The 12,444-nt window shown below is 55.9% G+C and overlaps 1 protein-coding gene across 4 annotated transcripts in view; it reads right to left on the bottom strand.

Moving 5' to 3' along the window:
• MTHFR (methylenetetrahydrofolate reductase) overlaps nucleotides 1-12,444 on the bottom strand; it is a 20,434-nt gene extending 7,990 nt beyond the window's left edge. The window contains exons 1-10 of one of the 4 annotated variants that reach the window (XM_045776825.2): nucleotides 12,351-12,444; nucleotides 9,495-9,740; nucleotides 7,545-7,783; nucleotides 6,602-6,712; nucleotides 3,962-4,155; nucleotides 2,997-3,247; nucleotides 2,589-2,723; nucleotides 2,220-2,400; nucleotides 1,769-1,951; nucleotides 735-836 (exon numbers count right to left, since the gene is read on the bottom strand). In XM_045776825.2, the coding sequence (XP_045632781.1) occupies nucleotides 735-836; nucleotides 1,769-1,951; nucleotides 2,220-2,400; nucleotides 2,589-2,723; nucleotides 2,997-3,247; nucleotides 3,962-4,155; nucleotides 6,602-6,712; nucleotides 7,545-7,783; nucleotides 9,495-9,727 (1,629 nt within the window). In that variant the 5' untranslated portion in view covers nucleotides 9,728-9,740; nucleotides 12,351-12,444. Of the gene's footprint in view, nucleotides 1-734; nucleotides 837-1,768; nucleotides 1,952-2,219; nucleotides 2,401-2,588; nucleotides 2,724-2,996; nucleotides 3,248-3,961; nucleotides 4,156-6,601; nucleotides 6,713-7,544; nucleotides 7,784-9,494; nucleotides 9,741-10,014; nucleotides 12,169-12,350 lie in introns of those variants that run through there. The other 3 variants (XM_045776828.2, XM_087858493.1, XM_045776824.2) reach the window with 3 other exon arrangements.

The following is a 12,444-nucleotide window of genomic DNA, read 5'->3' as shown; positions in this document are numbered from 1 at the left end:
CTGGGGGCTGGGCACTTCCTTTCTCCTCCCAGTACTCCAAGCTCCACATCCCCCACATCACATCCCCCACATCCGGTGGCTCCTGCTGGCTTACTCTGTGATCTGTCCCCACGTGTCTGCCCAGCCAGGCCACTCTGCTACTCGGATTGCCACAGTGGCCTTGCATTCTAGTCTTACCTGGTCCTGTTATCCATACCACTGTCCACTGTGACCTGCCTATGACAAAACATGGAGCCAAGCCACCACTGCTGGGAAAAGCTCTCTCGCCTTTAGGGGAAAACCCAAATTCCCAGCAGGACAGTCAAAACTTTCCAACTTACTCTGAACCCACTTGGCAACGTCCCATAGGCTGGGCAGACAATGCCTTTGCACACCCTCCGCCCTTTCCCTGTGCCCTCTCCTTGTCCTCAAAGATTCCAACCACATGGGACCCCGCCAAGCCTTCCCTGACCTCCCAGATTAGACAGACGTCCCTTCCCTGGGTCCTCAGCATCCTATAGTAAATCTTACTGTTGAAAGTGCAACAGGATTTGTAATTACCCACGGACTGGGCCCCCTCCCTAGACCAGGGACCCTCTGAGCTGAGGGTAGGGGCCTGGCTCTGGGCATACGTTTCCACCATGCCTGACCAGGGCTGGGTGCTCAGCTCTTGCTAAGGGGGGAGGAAACACGGCACCTTCGGCCCAGGACTCTGGGCCTGCTGAGCACTGTCTAAAGCCTGGGAGCCGGCCTACCTTGACGTCCACGATGTGGTAATTAACCCGGAGCTCGTACTTCTTCAGCACCTGCAAAAGCGCCCCCACTGTCTCGCGGGAAGTGAAGAACTCCAAGTAGGCCTGTGGGAGGGGGAGAGGCACCACCACATCAACCCCAGTCCTTGCATGCCCCTGCTCCTTGTGTGCCGTGACAATGGACGCTGGCCCTCCGGACCGCCCCGGGGAGGCACCCACGCAGACACGCATGGCAGGACTTGAGACACTGGGGCTAGTGTGGCCACGTGGATCGAATCATGAACTGAGAGCTGGCGAATGCAAGCAAGGGGGACGCGAACAGGTACATGGGATTTCTCGGTCTGGAGAGCTCTAAGGGGCATCGGCCACCCTTCTCCGAACCAGGGAAGGCTCCAAGGAGAAGCCACTTCGGAAGCTGGACCAGAGACCCCGTTTGGTAAGCCAAGACACAGGAGAGAGACCTGACACATCCCGGCCTCTCCACTCACTGGAGGCTGACACGGACACCGAGGGCTTCTCCAGCACCAACTGTCTGTCGGGGATGAGGCTGGGTTCCTAGCCCACAGGGGGAGCACTATTACCCCATTTCACAGATGAGGAAACTAAGTCCAGAGAAGTTGAGCAACGTGGCTGCACTGAAGGTAAAAAGCAGAGCTGGGACTCAAACCCAGGTCTTTCAAATTCCAGAGCCCACAAGCTATAGTTCTAGAATGTCGTTTTAACTCCAGCAGTCCTAGGAGAAAAGTGTCAACTTGGGGGCACCAATAGCAGTTCCATGTAGTGAATGCTTCCTACGTTCTTCCCATGTGCCAAGCATTTCACGTGCTTTGTCACATTTAGGCCCCAGAACGTGATGGGATCTATCCCCATTTTACAGAAGAAAGGTCTGTCTGACTAAAAACGTGAGCTCCTATCCAATCCGATCCTCTGCCCCTCAGAACAAAGAGACCCCAGGGAGGAAGGCTTCTCTGTCCCCATCCCCGGGGAACCCATGGGTGCCGGCCGAGGTGGGGCAGCCCTGTGTGTCCCTGCCGCACCTTCTGGAAGACATAGCCCCCACTGGGGCCCCAGCCCACAATGGGGTCAGAGGATGGCTTCCCATTGATGTTGGGCTGGGAGTTGATGGTGAGGATGCCCTGCCGGTTCACTCGCAGCAGCTCCTCCTTCATCAGGCTGGTCTCGGCTGCCAAGGGCTCGTCATTCCAGGGCAGGCAAGTCACCTGGGGGAGAGGGCAAGCCGGGCTGGGGTAGCCATCACACCGGGCACCCTGGGCTCCCTCCCTCTCCAGGGCTCTGCCTGTGCGTCCACCAGCCCTTCTAGGCACCCCAGGTAGGGACTTCACAACTCATCCTTCCCTTTGCTGAGGTGCCACATCCAGACAGAAAGAGGGGAGGCTTGGGGTGGTGTGAGTCACAGCCCCGAGGTCTGGCCCACAGGGAGACAGGGCGGGGGATATAACTGGGGACCCCCACCCCAGCACCACTCACCTTGTAGCCTTGCTGGTTGGGCTCTCCCGAGAGGTAGTGGGCAAAGACTTCAAAGACACTTTCTTCACTGGTCAGCTCCTCCCCCCACATCTTCAGTAGCTCTTCCCTCGGGGACTTACTCTTCAGGTAGAAGAGGTAGTAGTCCTTCAGCTCCCCGAAAGCTGGAGAGGAGGAATTGCCCCTGGCACAGGAGGTGCCCAGAGGGCAAGGCACACTCCTGACCTGGGGCTCCTGGCATCCACTCTCCCAGGGGGCATTCCTGTGACTCTTGTCCCATGCAAAAAAGCAGGCAAATAAGCAGGCAAACTCCCTCTGCCTCCCTCCCAAGAAACAGGATGCATTTGCAATGGGTTGCCTGCAGGTGCTCACCAGCGGCCATTGGGGAATTCATCCCACTCCTGCGTGCGGTAGATGTAACTCTTTGGTCTGGAGGCCCAGAAGATAGGACGTACATCTTCCTCCCGGCGCTTGGGGTGGGCACTGACAGCCCAGGGCAGGGGACGCCTAGGTGAGAATGGAGTAAGAATGAGTAAGGGACTGGCTAGAGGAACCAGAAAGGGCGGGGGTGGGGGGGACACTGAGTTCTCTGACTGTGCATGGAGTTTCCACTGAGACAGAACCCTAAGGGTACGACTAGCCATAGCAGACATCCCTCTGTACCTCCGTGGTGGTCAGCACTGCTAGGGCGTACTCATTTTGTGACCTCTTTCTAACTTCCCTGCCCATCTTACTTTCCTCTGTGCCTCCCGGGCCCAAATTCAAGGCCAATGGCTTCACCTGGGGTCCTCAATCCACATGCCGAGACGCTTCAGCACCTCTGTAGTGGCCATCTCACGGTTGAGGGTGTAGAAATGGAGGCCTGGCACCAAGCCACTGGTCAAAAGCTGCTGGCACAGGCTCACAGCCTGCTCAATGCCATAGTTGCGGATGGCAGCATCATTGTCTTTGATTGGCTCAATCACATCCTTGATTTGCTGTGGCACCTCCAGCTTGGACAGTTTCACAAGCTGCCGAAGGGAGTGGTAGCCCTGTATGAGACACAAGAAGCTGTGAGGTGCCATCTCCCAGCCTGTCTCTCCCCTGAAATACTTACCACCCTTTCCATCCCCACCAGGCCTCCCGGCCAACGGCAGTGTGACACAGAGTGACTCGGGAGAGTCAGTCCAGATTGTAGGAGCACCCCTGCCTTGTCCTCCTTCTTCCACAGAGTCCAGCAGCTGCCTACAGCATTCCTGCCCTCAGGCTGAGCTAGCCCTTCTGCCCCTAGGTGCATTTATTGATAAGCCGGTGGGCATCAAGGCCAGTGGCTCCCAAGCTGCACTGCTCATCAGCACCACCTGTCAAACTTAAGAAATAATATGCAAGTTCCCAGGCCCCACCTCAGACCTATTAAATCAGAACCTCCAGACAGGGGATCTGGAAATCTATCTTTCAAAGAAGTTTTTCAAATGATTTTGATGACAGTCAAGTTTGGGAAACATTGATTTTACCAAGATTTATAATGAGAGTTATAATCCCTCTTAGCGACACTTGTTAGCAAGCCCCTCCAACAGACACTGTTGCTGTTTTGGGTGCGGGAGGGTGGATGAGAGGTGACCAAAGTGGGCTGGCCCGTTGCAAGGACTGGAGCATCTGTCCGAAGGGAAATCTACTGAGCATCAGAGATTGGCATTTCACCCCCAGGGCCCTGGCCTGTGCTGGGGGGGGGGTGAGGGAGTCCACGGCCCTCCTGGGACCCTCACCTGAATAGGAAAGATTCCGGGGAGGATGGGGCAGGTAATGCCTATCTCGCTGCAAGCCTTAACAAACTGGAAGAATGTGTCAGCCTCAAAGAAAAGCTGGGTGATGATGAAGTCGGCTCCTGCAGATACCTTCTCCTTCAAGTACTTCAGGTCGGCCTCAAAGCTCCCTGCGTCGGGGTGGCCTTTGGGGTAACCTGCCGACAGGGATGACAGTAGGGAGAGGCTGGCTCCCAAGTTCTCAAGGTGAGTGAGGAAGAGACCAGAAAGCTGGGAGCAGAGAGCTCGCTGCCTCAGAGGTTCTGGACTTGTCCCTTGCAATACCGCAGCACGGACAGTCCGAGACGGTGAGTGGCTGAGCTCAGGACGATGCACTTCTCACTCTGGACATGACCCTCAGTGAGAGGTGGCCTAGGGCCACCCGCCCAAGAGTTGGGGGCTTTGGCACCAAACTGCCCATGCTGTCCTGCCTCAGGTCTGTGGCAAGCAGCCGGGCAAATCAGGCCAGCACACTGCGGCCACAGAAAAGAGAAAATGCCACGTGGGCTCCTGGGCTGGAGTCTGGGCACTGGACTCAAAACCGTGCTTTTAATTTAACATGAAAATTACTCAGGGGTCCAAGAGAGTGAATATTAGGAACCACATTACCCAGGGAAGAACTGAAGAAGGTGGGGATGTTTCACCTGAAGGGGAGAATGGAGAGAACACCGAACTACTTCCAAAAGCCCAAAGGTCTGTCGCAGGGGAAAAAGGATTCACGTTCATGAAGTTCCGTATGAGTCCTAGTCTGTGTTGCTTCAGATGACAGATAGGATCGGTCCCACTGGAATGAGCACCCCGCCACCCCACAAGTCACAAGCTCCTGGAGTGTGAAGCACTGGGGGCTGCTGGGATGACCACGTGCCGGGGAGGCCAAGGATGGGATTCCAGAACTGCCTGGCAGGAGGGACTGTGGGTCACCTGGGCTCCTTACTAGCTCCCTAAACCTTACGACTGCTTCCTTCCCTGAGCAACTGAACTCACGAGCAGCCATGTTTGCTGTCTGCAAAGGACGACCGTAGGCCTTCAGGAGGCTATAGCAGAGCGTTGGCTTCCTGAGCCTGAGCCCTGGGCAGGACCCCGAGCCGGGCTGCTGCGGAGCCAAGCTGCTTTGCTGTGATAAGGCCCTTCTGTTCTGCAGAAACCCCAAGTCATCAAAAATGAATATAAAAACTCTTGTCTCAGGGGGCGAACGGGTGGGAGGACCGAGCACCACCATTTCACTTTCAATAACGAGGCTATTTTTCCAGCAGGAATTTCAAAAACAAGGAGGTTTTAAGAGCTGAAACCGTAGCCCTAAAGCCTCAATATCACCAAACACATGTAGCGTTGGCTCACGTTTAGATCTTGCCCTGTTTACTGTATTTTCTGTCACACCCAACGTGGTGTTTCTCGACCCCGATCGTCGTGCTCGTCCACTTTATGACAGGCTAAGCTCCAGACCCCTCAGCAGCTGCAAGCTCACAGCTCAGCCGGTCTCCGCGCACGACCCCCTAATGCCTACGGCACATGTGCGCATTCCCCAATTTACTAACCAAATGGTGGCCCGTGTATGAACAGGCGGAAATGCTATGTCCCGAACTCCTCATTGGGGCCTCCCAGACTCACCTAAACGCCCCCATTGACTGGGATGTGTGGATATGCACATGGGAGCCTGGGACTAAGTTCGAAGCCACTGGCAACAACTAACTTCCCTGAGGCCACATGGATTAGTTTTTTAAACTCACGCCACTTTGATATGCTACTCCAGAATGCCGCCATGTTTGTTTTAATATAAGGATGATACGATTTCCCCAACAAAATTTTGAGAAAAATTGTCATGCCGAGATGACGGGTCATAGTAATCCCTGGACTTCTTGCGTCCCTGGTGCCTGCTGCCTCACCACACCCGAGCCCCGGCTGGAGAAGCTGAGGCCCGATCCCAGTGAGTGGAGTGGGAGGGAAGGCCACCCCATCCATTTTGAGGTGAACCTTGCCTCTTGCCTGTAGCCCCTGGAACTGGAGCTGAGCCGATCCAATGCTCTCTCCTGAGAATTTGGAACGGACGCTGAGGCCTGTCAGTCCGTCAGGACTACTGGCTGGAAGTGACCGTGTACACTCAGGAGCAGGCGGCTGGTCACGTGTGTGCAAAAGTGTGCGTATCAGGGCTCCTAGAAGCACGGAGCATGTGCGCAGTGGGAGGCAGAGATGGGGGGCCGTGTGGCTCCAGACAGAATGAGGGAGGCCTTGCTTTCTGACTGCTTCCTGGTCCAGGGCCTCGTGAGGTCAGGTACCATTTCCTGATGGGGGTTCTGAAATTCCCTGGCCCCCCTGTCTTAACAAATATCCTTTTTTTGTTTAAAAAAAGAATAGGGCTGGGAAGCAAGCTAAGAGAGAGAAAAACTTCAGGGCTGGCGGCAGCCTGGCAGGTGGCAGGTGACAGAACGGAAGCAGGGGCACAGTGTGATGCGCCTCTGAGCCTCCCTCCCCTGCCACAGGCGCGGGCCCACGGCGCCCTGGGTCACCGGGTCCTGAACTGAATGCCAGTGGGCCCTCTGTGCCTCTCTGGGCGTGTCACGCCTTCCCTTCCCTGTCCCCCTGTGCTGGGAAGGCCCAGCCACTCACCTGCCACACAGATGTCAAAGTAGTCCCCGAACTCGCTTCGGATGTGCCTCACCAAGTCTGCGGCATAGCTGAAGCCTCCCTCCTCCTCTTCCCACTGGTCACCCACGGGGTCTGCAGGGGTGGCAGGGGCCACGGTCACTGGCTCGCCCCCACGCTCCAGACGGCCTTTTTGTTCCTTCTCCTACCGTACCCCAGGGGCCACGGTCTCCTCAGAGATGGAGCCTTGATTTCCTCCAAGTGTGTGTCTCCTCCTCCCAGCGTGGCCCTTGGCAAACGGTGGCCGGGAAGACAGCAGCCATCCTGTCAAGCACTTACCGAGCACCAACTCCTCGGGCAACGTGCTGGCAGCGCTAAGCAGGGGACAGCTGCTGCTCTGCCGTTAGCCTGGAGCATCTGACGTCCCTTCCCAGTCTCAGTGTGTTCCGGCACCCTCACCCAACCCCACTGCTCACTCTCCCACCCTCTTGGAGCTCTTGCCTCCGGGGAGAATTTTCTATTCAACTCAAGGGAGTCCTTATGGGGAGCGCGAGGCCACAGAATCCCACCCACCCAGGTCCCTCTTCCCACACTCAGGTGCGTGATGACACCAGGTACCAGAGGCATGAGTAGCTGCCTGCCCCTGGGATCAATGCCAGAACCACGCTCTTTGATTGGGCCCAGAGCTGGGGCCGGCCAGCAATCGATGAAGCTGTGTGTAGCCAGGGCAGAGGCTAATCGGGCAAGGCTGCATTCCTGACTGAACTCCTATGCTGAGGTCAAGAGGTCAAGAAATGGCTCCCTCCGTGTGGTACCAACAGCGCTCACTACCCACAATGCCTCCTGACACTACTGGCTGGGAGGGGACGCTCAGCGGGGGACCCAGAGAAAAGTAAAGGACCGTTCCAGAAGACAGAGGGGCCTTGGAGGAAGGAAGATCCCAGACAGTAGAGGGCTGGCTCCACACCTCCCCTCAACGCCAAGATGTTCTTCAGGCCCAGCCGCCTGGCCTTCTGCAGGTAGCCTGTGATCTGCTCCCGGCTCTGACAGCAGCAGGTCATGTGCAGGATGGTCTCCAGGCCGCAGTAGTTCACGGCTGTGCTGGCGATCATCATGGAGGAGGTCTCCTTGTCTGAGCCGGGGTCCCCTGCTGGGTGCCAGGTCACATCTATGAAGAGGGGGCCACCTGCCCCCATCCGATCAAACCTGTAGGTAATTTCTTTCTGAAGAGGGGCTCCTGAGAGCACATCGCCCTTCACCACCTTCCCATGGGCTCTGGGAGGTAGGGAAACATCACAGGCAGGTCGTAATCAGACGACCTACATTCATATCCGGGCTTTGCTACTTATTAGCTGTGTGACCTTGGGAAAACTACTTAATCTGCCTGAGCCTCAGTTTCCTCATTTCAAAAATGTGCCAGAGAACAGTACCTACTTCATAATAATAACACTATGGAAATATTACAATAGATGGCTCCACAGCCCTGAGAACAGTGCTTGGTACGCACTGAACACTCAATCAATGTGAACTCCTGTTACGATGATGATTTTTTTTTTAAGGATTTTATTTGAGAAAGAGAGAGAGAGAGAAAACTAAGGGGGGGTGGAGGGACAGAGGGAGAGGGAGAAGCAGACTCCCCGCTAAGCGTGACCTGAGATCATGACCTGGGCCAGTATCAGACGCTTAACGGACTGGGCCCCCCAGGGGCCCCAATGATGATTATTATTGCAGAGATAACTGATATCAACAATGCAACCCTATGTGAGAGAGCAGCCCTGCAGCCTTTCCAAAGTGCTTGCACATGTATTATCTAGAGTAAGACATTTCGATGGTCAAAGGTACCGGGAACCCTCAGAGTGGCAAGCAGAGGCTCACTTTAGGAAGAGGAAAAAGAGGGTCAGCAGACACAAGTTTCTTTCATGTTACCCCCCCCCCGTCCCCGCCCCCAGTGCAGCAGCCAGCAGCCTTTGAGAACACGGCCACAGTTCCTGAATGAGACTCAAGAGCCACAGGTGTGCACACTCACCTGTCTGACCAGCTATAACATGGTATTTAAACACCCTGTGCTGGGGCGCCTGGGTGGCACAGCGGTTAAGCATCTACCTTCGGCTCAGGTCATGATCCCAGGGTCCTGTAATCAAGCCCCACAGTGGGCTCCCTGCTCAGTGGGGAGCCTGCTTCTCCCTCTCCCTCTGCTGCTACCCTTGCTTCTGCTCCCCCTTCTGTCAAATAAATAAAATCTTCAAAATAAAATAAACACCCATGTGCCTTTAAACTTCAAAACTTTCAGAGCGATGCATGAAAAATACAAATAGTAAAACGTATAAACTTTTTAAAAAAGGAACTGCAATTCATAAGGCGCTAACGTGATTCATTTGGCATTTCTAGATTTCGAGAAGCATTTAAGTTGAATTCCTAACTTACTGAAAATGTTCTCCAAGCTGCTGTTTTATGACTTCCTAAACTGTATTCATGCGCCAGCCCCAAGTTCCGCCAAAGAATGCAGCCCGAGAGGACCAACACTTTTAACCCGTTGAAGAATGCGTCTAAAAATTCCAGATGTGGGGCGCCTGGGGGGCTCAGTCGGTTAAGCATCTGCCTCCGGCTCAGGTCATGATCCTGGGGTCCTGGGATCGAGCCCTACATAAAGTCTGCTTCTCCTTCTCCCTGCCTCCCACTCATGCTCTCTCTCTCTCTCAAACAAAAAAATCTTAAAAAAAAAAAAATCCCAGATGCCTGCAGGGACTTTTGCTGACAGCTGAGAAGTTGCGGCTCCAGTGGTCTACCCTGCTCTTTTCCACCACCTCTGGCTGCCTTTTCCTGCCGGGTCAGAGTGCGGCCTGGCAGCAGGGCTGCGGCTTTGCCTCCCCCAGGAGCCCCCTCACTCTGACCCCACTCGCCAACTATATCAACTCACCTTGAGATGAGATTGACAGCTCCCTCAGCCGTCCGAGGAGGGAAGAATTCTAGGGAGAACCACTTGTCACCAGAGTCCATCCTCCGCCTCATCTTCTCCCTGAGTCTGTCGTGGCGCTCAGGGTCCAGCCCGGGTGTGGAACATCTCGAACTCTCCTTGGAGCTCTCACTGCCACTGCTGCTGCCCTCCGAACGGGGAGGGGGGCCGCCATCCCCTCTGGGTTCGTTCACCATGGCCCGGTTCCTGCTGCACAGAGTGGGGGCAGGAGTGTCTGAGGGCAGGCAGCCAAGTCCCGGAGTGGCAGGGTCAAGTGAGATGCGGTATTTCCAGCAGGAAGAAGGCCAGGGAGGGTAAAGGTGACAGTGCCCCCACCCAGTTGCTCCACATACCACAGCTGTGACTGTCTCTCGCTGCCTCCCTCAAAGCTTTGCCCTCCACAGCCGCCTGGCTCCAAACAAACCAGCCCCCACCCCGCACAGAAACATGCTCCTTCAGCCCAGGGATCCTCGGTGTCAGCTACCTGATGGAGGGTGGCACTGAGAACCTCACCCTGCCGGCCTCCAAAGCCCACATTCCTAGGGAGGGGCCGCGGGGTCTGGCTGGGAGAACCTTGGGTGTTGGGTGGTCCATTTCTGCCAGCAGGGACCCAGAGTGGGTGGGGAAGAAACAGGAGGAAACTTCCCCAGCGAGTGTGTTCCTCTGGGTGGAGGGAGCTGTGACAAGGGAAGAGCCCAGAGCTAGACGAGCTGGGGCCCTGCGCAAGGGGGCGGGGGCAAGGCTTCCAGGCGAGAGGGAGGGCTGAGGCTCTAGTTGCAGACGCCGGATGGAAGGAGGGGGATGTTGACGGGAGACTGCAGGGGTTGGTGGGTAGGAGGCCAACAGACGTTCAGGGTCACTGGATTACTCTCCAAAGAAGGCAGAGCCGCCTGGCCCTGCCTGGAACAGCTCCTGTTACTTGGAACAGTCTGGATGCAGGAGGGAAGGAGTGTAGGCATGACGAAGCAGCCGGATTTCTCCTGAGATCATGCTACTCCAAAAAAGACCCGGTCGTGGGTTAGAACTTGACACTGGCTGGGTTCCACAAGTAACCGAACCCAAATTCAATCAAGGGCATGAATTTGTGTCCTACTCAGAACAAAAGCTGTCCCATCTGTGCCTGCCTTCCAGGCTGTTCTCCCTATACACACCACCCAGGTCAGTTAATTATAGCGACTGCACAGCCACCACATACGAAGCCCTGAGCCATGGCAACCACACGCAGGCCAGCAGAGGGCACGGACTCACTGGCCAGTTTGGTGGGGAAAACAAAACAAATACTTAAAAGCAAGACAGAACACAACTCTTGTACAGCAATGTGCAAACACACGTTTTTAGTAGTGAAAATCCAATGTGTGGTGACATGGAGTATCAGAGGAACAACCAGGCGAAGTTCATCCCTTTCAGGGAACAGCCACTGCTAAGCCTGGGTTCTTAACTATTTTGGGGTCCTAGACTCCCAAGAAACCGATGAACTCCACTGCTCCTCTCCCCCGAAACACACAAGCGCACATAACTCCAAAGTGAAGGAGTTAAGACCAGAGTAAAAATATTTGTACCAATGATTTTTCTTCCTAGGGATGCCCATTTTCATCCTGACCTAAAACTCTAGCTTCTCAGCAGGGATGGCCATCGCGAGTAAGGAAAGGGAGAATACTGGGCGCCTGGGTGGCTCAGTCGGTTAAGCGTCTGTCTTTGGCTCAGGTCATGATCTCAGGGTCCTGGGATCGAGCCCCGACATCAGGCTCCCTGCTCGGTGAGGAGCCTACTTCTTCCTCTCCCTCTGCCTGCTGCTTCCCCTGCTTGTGCTATCTCTCAAATAAATAAATAAAATCTTAAAAAAAAAAAAAAAAAGGAAAGGAAAGGGAGGATATCAAGATCAGCCTAACTGGCCTTTCTTCTGAATTCAGAGAGTGGTTCATTAACTGTCTGCTGGAACAAAACCAAAAGAGGGGGGGAGGAAGCCGAACTACCTACCTGCCCTTTCATTTATTTAATAAAGACTTATTGCATTCCTAGTTAAGTGCCAGGCGCGTGCCTTCTTCAACCTCCTTTCTCACATCGCTGCTTACCCATCTTAACCTGGACTCCCACAGCACCATAGGGCTGCAATCCTCTCCTACCCCTCAGTTCCCTGAGACCAGGGCCCAATATCCTGCCGGTGGCATCCCCCATGCCTGGCACACAGTCGTCACAGCCAGCACTCAGTGAGCGCCAATGGGTCAAGCGCTGTCACTCTGTTCTCAAAATAACCTTCTGCCATTTACCGACCACTTGCTTAATCTGTGCCCTGCACCGTGCAGTGCGCGAATACGAAACCCACCCCGCCCAGAAGGACCGGAGTGGACACCTGGGCACAGCCCGATGCAGTGGGCGCCAGACACTGCGGTGCTCGGCTGGCAGGCCGGTTTAAAAGGCCAGAGCCGGAAAGACGCCTCTGGCATCCGGCTCGAAGACCACGAATCGAGTCACCGGGTCACTGGGTCAAGGTGGGGGCGGGGACGCGGGCCCAAACCCGGTCCCAAGGGGGCTGGGTCACCACCCCCGTCTCAGGGCCGCCTCCTCCCCGGGGTCCCCTCCGTCCAGGCCGGGGACTGAAAGTGAGTTTTCCCTTCAGGGCTGGAAGTCACCGGGGGGGGGGGGGGGTCGCACCCATTAGAGGTTACACCGGCCCCCCCCCACCCGAGGGATCGCGCGGAGAGGCGGAAGCCCACTACCTCTGAGAGGCGGGCCGCCCTCCCTCGCTCCCCGCCCCCGGGTGGGTGGTCCCCCCTTCCCGGATATCCCTCCCTGGCGACCCCACGTCTCGCCTCCACTCACCCTGCCGTCACGGGTGACTCAGAGCGCGCGCGCCCGCAGCAGCTGCTTGACCAGTGTGTGGGCGCGTGCGGGGGGCGGGGCGTACGGGGGCGGG

This window comes from Ursus americanus, chromosome 33 (genome assembly GCF_024610735.1).
Source record: "Ursus americanus isolate L20-20 chromosome 33, mUrsAme1.1.p, whole genome shotgun sequence".
NCBI classification, from domain to species: Eukaryota; Metazoa; Chordata; class Mammalia; order Carnivora; family Ursidae; genus Ursus; species Ursus americanus.
Note: the sequence above shows the minus strand (reverse complement) of the source record. Positions and strands in the feature narration are given on the sequence as shown.